General features: G+C 39.6%; 2 protein-coding genes across 5 annotated transcripts in view; one reads left to right on the top strand and one right to left on the bottom strand.

Annotated features, from left to right (window-relative positions):
- Positions 1-7588, bottom strand: part of LOC308403378 (inositol 1,4,5-trisphosphate-gated calcium channel ITPR1) — a 76274-nt gene extending 68686 nt beyond the window's left edge. For all 4 annotated transcript variants that reach the window (XM_080892720.1, XM_080892721.1, XM_080892722.1 and 1 more), the window contains exons 1-3: positions 7110-7588; positions 6154-6266; positions 3492-3562 (exon numbers count right to left, since the gene is read on the bottom strand). In XM_080892720.1, coding sequence (XP_080748846.1) covers positions 3492-3562; positions 6154-6245 — 163 coding nt within the window. In that variant the 5' untranslated portion in view covers positions 6246-6266; positions 7110-7588. The remainder of the gene's footprint in view (positions 1-3491; positions 3563-6153; positions 6267-7109) is intronic.
- A 123-nt stretch (positions 7589-7711) lies between these two features.
- On the top strand, positions 7712-14622 carry sumf1 (sulfatase modifying factor 1). Its single transcript, XM_080892726.1, has 9 exons — positions 7712-8061; positions 8670-8843; positions 8950-9024; positions 11195-11277; positions 11435-11557; positions 11865-11979; positions 13230-13343; positions 13436-13495; positions 14060-14622. Exons 1-9 carry the CDS (start codon positions 7771-7773, stop codon positions 14159-14161), a joined length of 1137 nt encoding a protein of 378 aa, XP_080748852.1. The 5' UTR covers positions 7712-7770; the 3' UTR covers positions 14162-14622.
- Positions 14623-14639: the final 17 nt, after the last annotated feature.

Below are 14639 nucleotides of genomic sequence, written 5' to 3'. Positions count from 1 at the left end.
ACATACATGAGTTTGGCAGCTGTCAGATTTTTACGTTTTACGATTGGTTTTCCCCCCCCATGGTTGAAAAGTAAATTTTCACCACATAGCTCGTGCTTCATGCATATGTCACAGCTAAAAGTTAAATGTGTCAATAATAAAATGAACGTCTTCCATGTACTTGTAGTTTCCTTTTAATCCTGGTTCACTGTCACATTGACTTAAAAGGGACACTTTCATACAACAGAGCCATTGTTAACGGTGTTTAAAAACACCGCCGCCTTTTCTTCTTTTGACATCTTAAAGTCTCTGCTGTGAAACGCTCCATTTCTTTTCTCTTTACAGTATATGCTATACCATTAATGGGACATATATTGCACACGTTATAGCAGATAAGTAAGTACACTACCTCTTTCCTATTTGGCTCCTTACAGAAACAGACTAGTTAAAGATGTCTCTGCGAAACCATTCACAACATTCTGAAGCCAAAAGACCCAGGGTCATTTCAAAGAGGTACTACAGGAACTACACTTTAATGAAGCTATAAAATTTCAAACAGATTATTATGGTCAAACTTGAAATGCGCAGGCCTGAGACACCCTGATGTTTACTCCATTTTACATCGTCCAGGCTTCTTTTCATTGCATCCTACCTGCCTGTATAAGGACATGTCTGCTTATTTGCATACCTTCGCTTAGGATCCAAGAAATGTCATAGGGTTGCTATTTTAAATTTTACAGGCTCCAAGTCCATTATATCATTGCTGTTATCACAGAGTTACTTTGTCACATTTTAAACTCTACCAGAACCAAAAGGATTATAATATTTGTACAGGTTAAGTAGTACTCTACATTTTGAGTAAACTAACCTTTAAGGAATTTGCTATGTATGGTTTTACTGGAACCTTCTCCAGGTGGCTTTGTCCACATCCATTAATAACACCTTTTTCCCCTCTAGCAGACACCCAGAATCCTCTCTCACTGGCATTAAGGCCTCTTCTGATCAAGCTGACACAGTGAATGAGTTACTAACTCCAGTTAGACACAAAAGGTCTATATATTGCCAAAAGTATTCACTAACTCATTCAATCATTGACTTATGTGTTTCAATCACTTCCATGGCCACAGGTTTATAAAATCAAGCACCTATGCATGCAGACTGCTTTTTCAAACAAACGTGAAAGAGTGGGTCAGGCTCAGTAATTTCCAGAGTAGTACCATGATAAGATGCCACCTGTGCAATAAGTCCAGTCATTATAATTTCTCGCTACTTAATATTCCACACTCAGCTGTTAGTAGTATAAACAGCCAGTGCTTGGGATCATTGCAGTCCTAAATAAAATAAAGCTTCTGCAGAGTCTTTCTACGTGGTGCTTGTATGGTGGAACAAAATCTGACCTCTCCTTTCTGTATTCATAATTCCATCAGTTTTGACAAGATCCAAACCACGACAGAGCCTCCATGATGTTTTACACACGACCGTAGATGATCAATGTCGTATGTCTCTCCTGACCTCCTACACATCATTAGGCCTGCCACTTCTTCTTTTGTCCAGTTTCATAAATATTTTTAAGGACATGCTGTACAACAAGGCAAGACATCACCTTGTTGGAACAGATATACAATTTTATGTGTGTCATACTGACAAAAAGTGAACAAATAATGTATTTTTGCGAAAGGCTGCTAAAAAAAAAAAAAAAAATGCCTGAAGACACAATTTCAAATTGGTTATTTGCTAAATTGTCTGTTATGTGTAGACACAGCAATACTTCATCCCTTGTGCTCGGTGTCTTTTTATCCTTGGTTAGTGTTAAGTGGTGTAAAAAAACCGAAAGCGAAAAGGTTGAGAAGGTCACTTATATAATGAAAGACATTTAAACAAACAAGAACTCCTATCAGTAATACATACATAAACACTCACACACATCATATATAAACAGTTCATATACAAAAATAAATAATAAGTTAAACCATGTAAAACACAAACTAAAACGTGAAAAAGTAACAATCTTGGAAGTTGAAGGCCAATATTGATTAACACTGTGCAGAAGAAAACTATGCTCAGTATCTGCCAGATTACTGAATGGAGCTGAAGTGAAATAAACTGCCAATTTCCAAAGAAAAACATTGAAAGACGTTCGGAAAGCCTGGAGAACTATTGCTCAAGAATTTTAAGAAATTGCAAGCCTGGCTTCTTGGAAACAAAACATAATGAAAGGAGGGCTGACTCAAGAATTTTGCACAGTAAATGGTAAATGGTAAATGGCCTGTATTTATATAGCGCTTTACTAGTCCCTAAGGACCCCAAAGCGCTTTACATATCCAGTCATCCACCCATTCACACACACATTCACACACTGGTGATGGCAAGCTACATTGTAGCCACAGCCACCCTGGGGCGCACTGACAGAGGCAGTCATTAATGCAGTCATTAATGACTGACAGAGTACAGTCATTAAGACTAAAAGCAACACAATAGTTGAAATCACGCCCAGGAAGAAAACATGTCAAACGTTGCCACTTTGTAAGTTAATAGACTTATCGTATCACTGCTCCATTGCTAAAGAACAGGTAGATCTGACTATAATTACACGGCTATTCAGTTTAATGAATGTGTTATTTAGATGTTTTATGATCCCCAAGACAGTGTTTAGCCCTATTCTCACACCTGCAAATGCATCTGTATTATATACTAATGGGAAAGTAAAGAACTAAAAGACAAATAAAATAATTCAAATGGATAAGTACTCATATGTCTTATATGCTCAAAACGTACAATTCTGAAAGGCTGTAATTACTCTCTTTTGTAGGCTTTTATAGAAATGGCCGATACAATTACTTTGAATTGCCAATGAAAACAAAGAACCAAGGAAGACTACATTTCTCTCTTTCAAAAAACTTAAATTAAAATGAAAATCTGAATATGCGGTTGAAGCTCTACCAACGGTCTAGCTATATTACATTTTCTTTAAGTGTCATCCAGCAGCAGCAAGCTAAAGTGCACGTTTCTTATAAATGTGTACCAGTGCCTGTGACTGCTCAGGCCTTCAATCATATTCTGTGTACAATGTTTAGCCAGCTCTCCCCAAGGGACATAAACCTCTAGCCTGAGAACTGCAGGTCACGAGTTCTACTTCCTGTATGAGAACTAATAATAGCAAATTCACCCAAAGACACAGCTGAAGGATTTTTATTTAGAAAACAGATTCTCAAGTGGGTGCTTTTTTTTTTTTTTTCAACAAATCAGCAGAAGAGATGACTCTCCATCTGCCTCTACCTCCACAGACCTGTGCGAGCTAGGGCACACAGCTAATAAATACACACACACACACACACACACACACACGCCTGTTTGAAGTCCAGGAGGCTGAGATATTGTGGCTGTCACCAAAGAAACACAGCATAACACATTCAGCAGCAGGTCTTACACGCTTCACAGTATAAACAGATAGGAGTTAGTGCTATGAGGAGGAGTGTCACGAGGAAGAGGGGAGATTAATTTGCTCCTCTTACCTCTGAACTTCTTCGGCGGGTTGTTGAGGTCCCCAGCATCAGGCTGGATGACGCAGCGGTCATCCACCAGGCTGTAAATACGGACACATGACACATGTAAGCGCTATACATATAATAAGATCATATCCAAAGTTACCATGACAAAGCTGGCAAAGCCCCGAGCATAACAACCACAGCAGCAATGAGGAATAGTTAAGTTCACCTTTAAAGTTGTTTTTTTAAACAAGACTCGAATAAGTATGTAATCATTTTCTTATTCTTCTATTACAGTGAGCTGAATGCTTATGAAGTTTGGAGCATTTTAACAAAAATTGAATTATCTGCAATTAGGCCATTTTGATGTTTATGATATTTTTAGAGCTCACAATGAATCAATTGGTACAAAAAATATTTAAACACTGCTTAATTTAAAAAGAAAAAGTACCTGTTGCAAGCTAATTTCAAAAACACTGCATCAGTTGAGTGTGTTTGATTAATAATTTTATAGCACAGCAATGATCGGAACATTTAAAAGGCCAGGAGGAACAGAGGGTTGATAATACTGAGACAGTCAAAGTGATCAACACCACATTTTCAGAACTACAACTCAGCATAACTGGTCAACATTTCTGCAGATGTACTAAGATTGCCATTGTTCTTGGATATCAGAGTCACTGTAATTCATCATTCCTGTGGGTTTGTGTTTAAGCTTACTGTGTATGTGCTAAACAGAGACTCAGGCAAAAAAGTATCTCCAACAAAAGCGTGTGCAAAAACTCTACCTTTGTTTCATGAATTATCTGGGATCGTTACATAGTTGCAGCATGTTTTAGCCTCCCCTTCCACAAAATAAGGAAATATTCTGGATTAAATGACCGGTGGCCAGACAGGAATTTCTGGTGACAAATTTAGCTTTCACTGGCTTAGAATAACACTTGTCTGGACACAGGCCAAATCCCACATCCACTTTCAGCCTTCTGAAGTTGCCCAAACAGACCTCACTGTTCCATCAGCCTGCACATCTCGAGGAACAAGACCGACTACAAAGGGCGAACATACCCATGCGTGTTAAGACAAATAACAGCAGAGTGCCAAATTAAAGGAAAAACTCGCACTTTTTCACCTCAAAAGTGAAGGCATTCAACTGCTCCACTATACTGTGGAAGCTCTAATCTCCCTGACCCCTTAGAAGGAATACTAACTGCAAATCAACACAAAGTTGTTGCTGAAAATAACATGAATCACATGCGCTGACCTTTGCAGTTACCAGATCTAAACCTAATTTACTACGAGAATTAGCCTTTGGATCAACATGTTAGTCAGTTTTCAACACCAGTATTGTCAAAACACCAAATGAGGGAGTATCTTTTGGAAACACGGTGTTGCAGCCCTTCAGTGGAGTCTTACTGAATCAACGCTAAGCTCTGCTGAAGTTAATCTGGCATCAAAACTCCTTACTGTACTTGGGGGGGGGGGGGGGGTCGTCACATGAGCATGCTTCACGCAACTTCGCTTTCACAGAGGTCAGTTATTAACACAAGTTTAATAGTTACACCTCTGCACAAACAGGATGGGTCCTGCTAAATACTCAATGCACACAGCAGCATTTTCCCCCCCAAAAAAAGAAGAAAAAGAAAAATGTAGCCTTTCATTTGCTCATATAGTCCCCTCCCCTCTGCAGCTGTTGACTTGGACTGCTATTTGAGTGAAGAAAAAGAGTTAATGTGTACAGAATTTTCTCAGTATGGTGTCTTACTTTAAGGGCAGTTGATCTGCTGCTGAGTTGGTGTTTATGCGTGGAGAGGATGGCTTCTGGCCAAAACCGTCATGACAATTTTCTAAATACATGTGCTAGCATGTGCGTGCGTGTGTGTGTCTATGTGGGAAGCACATGAACTCCAGAAAGGCCACAATGTCTCTATAGTGACTCAGTCTTCGCTGTAGGTCATTCCATTTTTCATGAGCCAGGAGGGGAGGTCCAGGACACTGAGCAGATAGCCCTGATACCATTACTAATGCTAATGCCATGGTTTACCGTCTTGTGATTTCCTGATGGTTCATACCAGCAAAAACATTAATGCAAACTTTCTCTTGTTGCTTTGTTTAGATTCAGAACAAAGGGGAGAGGTTAAAAGCAGCACAACTGAATCTTACTGCGCTTGTGATATTTCTGTCATATCCTAAGGCCAGTATTTCAAGCAGTAAGCCAGTGTAAGTAATCCCAACAGACAGACCATATCAAAAATATGCATTTTACAAGTAAGGAGAATTGATGGAGGAAAATGATGCTGTGACTGTGTGGGCAAATGAGTGGCTTGCCAACAGTACCACCAGACCATTTATTGTCTTCTAACTCCACCCTTCCAACCCAGGCCTGCCCCAAACTTTAGCATAATCTGCATGTTTTTTGCATTTGTTGCAACAAATTACATTCACTACTTAATCCCATTCCGAGACCAAATGATGACCCTGTCGCTGCGTGTAAGCAAACACGTGCATACACAGGCATCGGACTAAAGGGAAGAAATGTGCTTGTTCTCGACTTTGTCATCAAAATGGTTAACAGTTGCTACTACAAGTGTGATTTCCTCCCTTCCAAAAACTGCTGGCTCAGTATCATGACTGTGCAGCATTTTTTAAGAAAAGTGTGAAGTGGGCCCTCCACACAGGCACAGGGACATACCCTAGGGTGCTGATGAAACCATTGGTTGATCCCTCTGCATACAGGGAGCAGATGTCCCCAATGTGTAGGAAACTGGACATTTTGTCCGACATGTTTGGCACACAAGGGAGCACCTGTATAGGAGAAATTGGGAGAAAATATGGATATTATTAGATCATTTAATATAACATGCCTGTCATGGACACATACCATCATGCATTTATTCAGTATCCATATGCAAATTAATAGTTCCAAGTTAGAAGCAGTTTTCAGAGAGCGGGTTCCCTTGCAGGTGGAGACTACACAAACACAACTGTCAGGCTGCAAGGATTTGCATAGAGAGGAAGAGAAAATGTCTATTAGATGTTACTGTAGCCCCGCTGGTGTTGTGCTGCGCCTTACATGTTTAGGAGCTGCAGCTGCCAGCGAGGTTTATGCACCTGCAACAGGTCATGGCCACTGAAAGCTGATAGAGAGCAATGCAGGTCCCCTCCACTCAGGTTATCTGCCTGTGTGTTTTTCTTTTTTCTTTTTTTAAGCACTGCCTCTCACTGAGGTCGATAAAGCCCCATAACAAGTTATTCTGGTAGCTTTCCGACCGCCGTCTGTTGCAAGCCCGACCAAACGATCAACGATCACACAGCAAAAGTTCGGATCTTATTCATCTAAGCACCGAAGCGCCAGCGAAACTTGAGAAAGCACATCCAGCGTTAGCATTGTAATCGCGGCTCACTATCACATTGCTTCACAGCAGCCCGAAATCATTGTCGGTGTAAGAGCCACCCGACCGTGATACAATCTTGTTGGGCTTCTCTTCAACAAAAGTATTATTCACTAAAAAGCGCCACTTTTGAGCTCTGAGGTTTTTTTAACCATTTAAGGAGAACTAAATCCTTTTTCCCCCTTTCCGCTGCGAGAAGATAGACATATGAAAGGAGGATGATGGCAAACTGCTCAAGTTAAGCTCTCAACTTTACCTCGGCTGTGCTCGGGTATTTAGCTTTCTCTGGGCCAGCTAAGACAACATGACTGCGGTTCTCCTCTCCTCCGGGCCGGGGGATGACATCCAGGCGTCAGCGACTGTAATAATCCAGTTTTTTGACAGCTCGGACACCTTTCCGCGCCTCTCAGTGCTCCCGCAGCTTGTGCTCACTGAGGCAGGCAGGCACTGGCTGGTTGAACTGCCTGGCTCACTTCCACTTCTTCTTCTCAAGCGGCCGTAGTGTTGATAGCTGGGAAATGATGTCCACGTCGCCCCATCCTACCGCTAAGAAAATCTGAGCTGGGTTATCACTCCTGCTACTGCGCTGCCCAGATTTATACGAAGAAGTCTATTTTTCTGTAAAAAAAACAAAACAAAACAGAAAGGTCAAAATCTGTGTGATTTTGGGCGAATAAGTCATTGAAGTGTATTTCAGATAAGCGATTGTATTAATATCATCATACACCCCCGGATGTAGCTGTATTTGCGAGCCGTGATCAGAATTTGCAGTGTTTTTGTGGATTAACAGAGTTTAGTCCACAGCAAACATTCACTTCGGGAAGGAAAGGGTTACGTTTTGTTACACTGTAGCCAGCTGACTGACCACGTGACTTTACGGAAGCAACAGTGTCAACATCATGCATGGACCCTGAGCTATGCCTTGGAAACAAACCATCAAAATGTTGCGTTATTTCACCTTATTGTTCATATTTGGATGTGTGAGCAAAGTGTTGTGTCTTCAGAGTTCATGTAGCGCAGAACCTCCAGGCCCGGAAAGAGCGGCGGGCTGCGGTTGTGATAAGCTGACTAGAGACGCTCCAACTGTGGATCCCTTGGACGAGGATGAGGGTAAAGCAGCTTCCACAGATCCTGATCTCAAATACTCCAAAGACGCAAATGACAGGACGAATCAGGTGCAGGACAATGAGCGGGAAACACAAAGTCCGGTATGTTGCGACTCCTGTTACAGAAAAAAAAAAAAAAACACCGCTATTTTGTGAGAGTGTGGAGATAAGGTTATGCGTGCAAAATGTCATAAAGTTGTTACCAAAGTCGAATCTGATCGTTCTTGGAACTATTAGGCCTCCTGAGGTTCCCATGCATAAGCAAGGCCTTGTAGCCAATCAGCTGCAACACAGATCTGTCGATTAACACCAAAACCAAGGGTTGCAAAATTGTGTCCACATATGTGCTAATTTTAGTTGTGTGTTTAAATAAACCATAACACCATGTGCTGTAAATATGACTTGAATGCAGAAGCAGGAAGTTTGACAGCCTAGCCTTTGTTTCCTGTAAGTTACCCTCTTAATATTGCACATTTGTGGCACTCTGGTGTCATATTTTTTTTTATTTCTACTAGTATTTCTATTATTTATAGGTGGCTAATAACTTAGATTTTTACTAGATATATTATAGATCTTCATTGTTTTATTGTGTTCTTTATTGGTTGTTATGATCTTGTAGCTCATAAGAGTTATTAATCCTGAATCTACATTCCAGTTTCTAGCACAGTTTGTTTGCATATGTAAATAAAAATTGTACTTGTTCCGTGCAGATGGTGCAGATTTCTGGAGGGGAGTTCCTGATGGGAACAGACAACCCAGGCATCCCCCCAGACGGTGAGGGCCCCCAGAGAGTGGTGTATGTGGACTCCTTCAACATAGACATCCATGAAGTCACTAACCAACAGTTTCAGAGCTTCGTCCTTGCGACAGGATATGTGACTGAGGTTTTAAAAAATATTTAAAAAATAAAACAATATTTTTCTGTGAGTGGTTTTCATTATCCTGGTGTTGTTTTTTGCCCATAAAATCTGTGTCTTTTCTGATTTTTAGGCAGAGAAATTTGGAGACTCGTTTGTTTTTGAGGGACTTTTGAATGAGCCAGTGAAAAGCCAAGTCACTCAAGCAGTAAGTGTACCACTGAGCAGGCGACTTACCTGTGCAGCTCACTTTTTACCTGCTACATCAGTTGTAGCTTTGAAGGAAGACATGTGCAGGCTACATGTCATGCTTTCGATTTCACTGCACAAAACGAGCACACAGTCAAAGATGTGCTCTACATTAGTTTGCACTTATGCAACGATCTAACAAACTATTTATTGCTTACACATAGATATTGGTAGCTTGCAGGACTAGAGGTCCAAGTTCACACACTATGTTTAGTAGACAACAGTAAATATAAAGTGTTGTAATAAATGTAACCTCACAGGCTTTCATGCTGTGTTTAGATGTCTGTAAATGTTTATGTGTAAAAAAGCTTTTTTGTTCATATAAGTACATGTAGCTAAAGTTCCCAAAGGGAGTTTTTCTCTCCCACAAACAACACTGATGCTGAGCTAGGTCAAAGGTTTCATTTGAACCCCATGCTTTTCTCCTTTGAGTTCTCTATATCACATTTTCATCATGCCCACCTTGTGGCTATTTTATATGCCCTCAAACAAAGGTATGAGCAGTCCACCCTTTTTTGAGCCACTTCTCACACTCTAAAATGTCCCAGTCACAAGAAAAGCACGCCAAATTTTCTGTTTTTGGCAGCAAAAGAGGAAACACAGGAGTCTTTATGCATGCTCTGAATCTGAGGACACAGTGGATCGGCTTTATTTTTGATGTCAGGGTCCCCACAACAGATGGAAAACCCTAATGTTAGCTTGCTGCATGACAAAATGTGGCTAATTTGTTTATCAAATGCCCAGAGGCTTGATAATCCAGTTCTTCGGCATGTGACAGTTTCACCTACAGTCGTGTGCTTTGCAAGAATAAAAAATAAAAATATCATGCCAAATAGGAAGAAGCCTCAAAGCACCTCCTTCACAGAAAGTCACCTTAAACAGTTTTTACCTGTCAGCTGTAAAAGGTTGATGGGGGTACTGTCGTCACCCCGCTAGGTGGGCAGGCAGGTGGCGTGAATACACAAGTCTGTAAATGCAGTAACTTGATAAAGAAGTAATGTAGAAATTTTAAGTTGATGTTTTAGGTGTATTTACTAGGAGGCGGAGGGGTAGCACTGGCAGCTTCCAGTATTTTTATTTTTATGCACACAGGACTGAAGACTTTTACCACACTTCAGCAGCAACATGAGTCGATGAACTTTGGAGCGTGCTAAAGATAGTTTTTGTGGTTTTGGACAGAACATTTCCAAGAGATTGTTGTTTGATGCTTCCTGATGTTTCTAGTTTTCACTGTGTGTTCATTACATACCTACAGCTTGACAGGTTTACCTATAGAAGTCTTCTGTATGACCCTCAAACCTAGAGGCTTCCACACATTTACCCATATGGCACAATAACTTCACTAATTACTGCTAATTATTTCCCAAAGAGTCCCAGTTTGAAAGTTATACATTTGTTGGATTTTGGCAACAAAGTTCTTTATTCTAAAAGTGTGATGCTGTTATTAAAGTTACACATATTTTATTATAAAAGAGTGAGCCAAAAGTGAATGCAGTCCTTATATAATGTGTGACAGGTGAGTGCAATTAAGGACAAGCACCACACCCAATCAAAGGTGAGAGAACTAAACAAGGTGCATCTGGTGAAGTGAGTGAGTGGGTGGGCTGGGATGTGCTAAAAGGTGGGTCTTTACAACAATTATTGTGCACATGCATGTTTCTCTATAGCTATCTGAACCTAAAATAAAGTCATAAATGTATAAATGACCACTTTAATATAATATATCTCACATATTTACATTCAACATTTTAGATATATTAAAAATTAGCAGCACAGCATCAATATTAGCATCATGACAAATGTTGTTCTTGGGAACTGTAAGCTGCTCCAGTCAAATAATATTAAAATAAATAAGGCAGCCTTTGACAGGGATTGCATTTTATAAATGCAGCACAGTATGTTTTATTCATTTAAATAATTACATTTTAGTTTTAACCCAGCACCTTCAGAGAGCACGTTTTTGTCTTTAGCTGGACGTGATGATTTATACTACAACTGTTTAAGAGTGTTGAAAATGGCCTGTTGTTTGAGGAGTTGCACATCAGTGGGCTTTGCAAGAGAAAAACAGAAAAGAAAGTGTGAAAAGCATAATGCGGTCCGTAACAACTGTTACTACCATTTGTTGTTAGGTGGCTGCTGCCCCTTGGTGGCTTCCAGTCAAAGGAGCCTCCTGGAGGCACCCTGAGGGCCCAGACTCCAACATCACAGACAGGTAGAAAAACTCTCTTTTACTAAAAACTTCATAATGTTTTCAATAATACGCTCCACATTTATATAAAACACCTATCAAGCATCAAACCTTCACTCTTCTTTTATTTATGAAAAGATGATAAGAGCTCGGTAAATTACTTTAAATCTGTGTTTTTTAGGCTCCATCATCCTGTTTTGCATGTCTCGTGGATAGATGCTGTTGCCTACTGCTCCTGGGCTAACAAGAGACTCCCTACAGAAGCAGAGTGGGAGTATGCCTGCAGGGGTGGCCTGAAAGACAGGTAAGATGTTAACTGATGATGATGATGATGCATCATAATCAGAAAACACATTATTGATCCATGTAGGGAAACTGCTTTGTTACAGTTGCTTAACACACAGTTTATAAGAGGGGGAAATACTAACAAACCTCTAGTCTGAAATGTGCATTCAAAAATGGGAATAATAACAACGTATGACCAAAGTGAGCAGAAGATTCATAAGCACAAATGCAAAAGGAACTTTTCTGTGAAAGATGTTTGAAAATGTGCATTTCCTACATGAAATATGTCTCAGATTACTTTCCTGGTATACCACGCCTACATTTAGACTTTATCCATGGGGAAACAAGTTGAACCCTAAAGGACAACACTTTGCTAACCTCTGGCAGGGAGACTTCCCCACACACAACTCTGGAGAAGATGGGTATATCAAAACTTCACCGGTAAGAGACACAAGCAAGAATGAAGAAATGCCATAATTATGGGTGTGTTGAGGGATCTCATATTTCAGGTTTAGTCAGAAAAAGTTTGGCCCAGGAAAATACTAGACATAATTACGCATTCCAAAGCTCGATGAAGTCACAAAAGAAGCTTGCAGCCTTGAGAGATTACATAGATTACAAAAAGACAACATAAATCCAGTCTTTCTTCACAGAGGCAACTTCATAGTTCCAATTCTAGTATGAATCCTGAATATCCGATTTCTGTGTGAAATCTTTAAGAGTATACGGTGTTGATGTAAAATGATATTCTAATCTGCATTATGTCACCTTGTTAGGGTAAAAGGCAGTCACTGATGTTGAAGTAATAGGGGAACTTGAGCTCAGTTAAGAAATCCCTTTAGTTGTCCAGCGGGTTTAGAGGTTTGATTTGTGTTTCAACATTCTGCTTTCTGCATTAAGATAACAAAGCTTTTCAGTTTCCATCTACCATGTAAATGCCCAGTCTTTTTTCCAAGAATGTCACTGAACCCATCAAACCTGTAAAGTCAACCCTCAGCTTCACTAACTTGACACTTTTTTTTGTTTACGTAACTTAAAAATCTGTGCATGTGTAAATATACAATTTTCTGCAGTCATCTTTTTTGCAAGTTATTTTAACAACAATGAACAGTATCTTACTATAAAAGAAAATCTCTGTGTTTGTTCCTTTGTCTACAAACTCCTTCTATACTGGGAGGAGTTAAGCAACCAAAATAAGTTTAAAGATTCTTATCTATATCAGATATTATAGTGTCATCATGTTTTCTAGAAACTACTTGGCAAGGGGCTAAAATGACCCGTTTTATGCATTTAAAACCTATAGCGCCTCATAATAGTATCATATCATTGGTATTTCATGTCTAATTTATGTTCACAAAAGTTGATATAGTTTTTATTATTTATGTATTTATTCATTTTATTTTCTCACTGTGATTAAGGATATCAGTTTGTCAGCAGCACTAACAGGCCAAATAATACTGTAGCATTAGCGTGTTCTAATTACCATAATATACTGTGTGTACCATTGAAAGACACAAATATTCATGCACAATAGTTCTTCAAGCCACAGGGCTTAAATATCCTTTAGATAGATAGATTAGACTACTTTTAGAATTAGTGTAGAATTTAGAAATTAGAAATGATAATATTAACAATAATGTATTTTTAAAAACATTGCAGTAAAGTGACAGTAGTGCCCTTATACCCTACAGGTGATGTCCTTTCCTCCCAATGCTTTTGGTCTGTACGACATGGTGGGGAATGCATGGGAATGGACAGCAGACTGGTGGACTGTGCATCACACCACGGACCCGCAACGCAACCCAGTAATGGCAGATTACATTCAAGCTTTTGTAATTGTCGTGGGTGTTGATTTTTTCTTTTTCTGTAATTATTATCTACCATTGCTCTCTTTCAGACGGGGCCTCCCTCAGGCAAAGATAAAGTGAAGAAGGGAGGGTCATACATGTGCCACAGGGTATGAAAAAAATTATGTTAAACATCCAGTTTTTTAAATCTGAAATTTAAAACGTGGTTAATTATTTATTTGTTTAATATACCAAGGGCCTCACTCACTGGGATTTTGTGGGATTTTTTGGAATAAAGTGATCAGTGAAAGTAAAGCGGTTCTGGCTGTTGGAGAAACCATGTTATTGTTGGAAACACTGAATCCAGACAACTGATATTAGCATTTCTAAGAGGAAGTAGGGTAGCTCTCTGCTCTCTGTTACTCTCCACCTGTGGGATAACAAAGGGATAGATGTATTCATTCTTTCCTTTCTGGTTCATGGGGCTTTTGATGCTAGTGACAGCCTTGTCACATGTTGACTGGCCACAGTTTTCTTCTTGTTTCACATTATAGTTACACATGTGAGGGACCCGAGAGGTCAGTGATTGGAGACTGTGCATAAGCAGGTTTTCTACAAGATTAATATCAGTAGTCTTGACTATCAAACAGTAAAATATCACAAAGCAGTGTCTGTTACTGACATTATTCAGTTCATTCACAGTACATTTCCCCCCCGTTCCCCCCCTTTTTCAGTCTTACTGTTACAGGTATCGCTGTGCAGCAAGAAGCCAAAATACACCGGACAGCTCAGCTTCTAATCTTGGTTTCCGCTGTGTTTCTCAGGAGAAACGATAATCTCACCTGCTTGTCTTAAACACACTTTTACTGAAGCTGCTGCGTAAACCTGTTGTTGACTATGCAGGAAGGACATGCAACCTGTGATCTGTGATCTCATTGCCAAACATCTGAATATGATGGACAGTAAATCTTCTCTACTATGATATATGTTCACAGTATTCTCACTTTTTATAGTTTTTCAGATGTTTTCATAAGAAATGAATGGAAAAGCTTTCTCTGGCCACCTTTGAGCACTGGTGGGAAAAATATTAATAATTCAAGTTACTGTACCTTTCACTGGAACAGATTAGTGTGGGTTTTTTTTTATTGTTGCCATTATCAGCTAAAAGCTGGTTGTGCTGAAAGTAAATCTTAATGTACAGAAAATGACTTTGCTGTAAAATCATTATAGAAACTTGTACTTTTTTTGCTCAAAATCACTGTTTCATATATTTCCATTATAAAGTTGTTGTAATAAAGCAGTATTTCCTCTTTT

The sequence above is a fragment of the Rhamphochromis sp. 'chilingali' genome (assembly GCF_963969265.1).
Source record: "Rhamphochromis sp. 'chilingali' genome assembly, chromosome: 9".
Classification (NCBI taxonomy): Eukaryota; Metazoa; Chordata; class Actinopteri; order Cichliformes; family Cichlidae; genus Rhamphochromis; species Rhamphochromis sp. 'chilingali'.
Note: the sequence above shows the minus strand (reverse complement) of the source record. Positions and strands in the feature narration are given on the sequence as shown.

Bases quoted from the DNA above. Each gene is read 5' to 3' on its own strand.
- sumf1 (XM_080892726.1), top strand. From the start codon at position 7,771: ATGCCTTGGAAACAAACCATCAAAATGTTGCGTTATTTCACCTTATTG. The intron at 11,980-13,229 runs GTAAGAGACACA...TATACCCTACAG, and splicing joins GGTATATCAAAACTTCACCG to GTGATGTCCTTTCCTCCCAA. The intron at 13,496-14,059 runs GTATGAAAAAAA...CCCCTTTTTCAG, and splicing joins GGTCATACATGTGCCACAGG to TCTTACTGTTACAGGTATCG.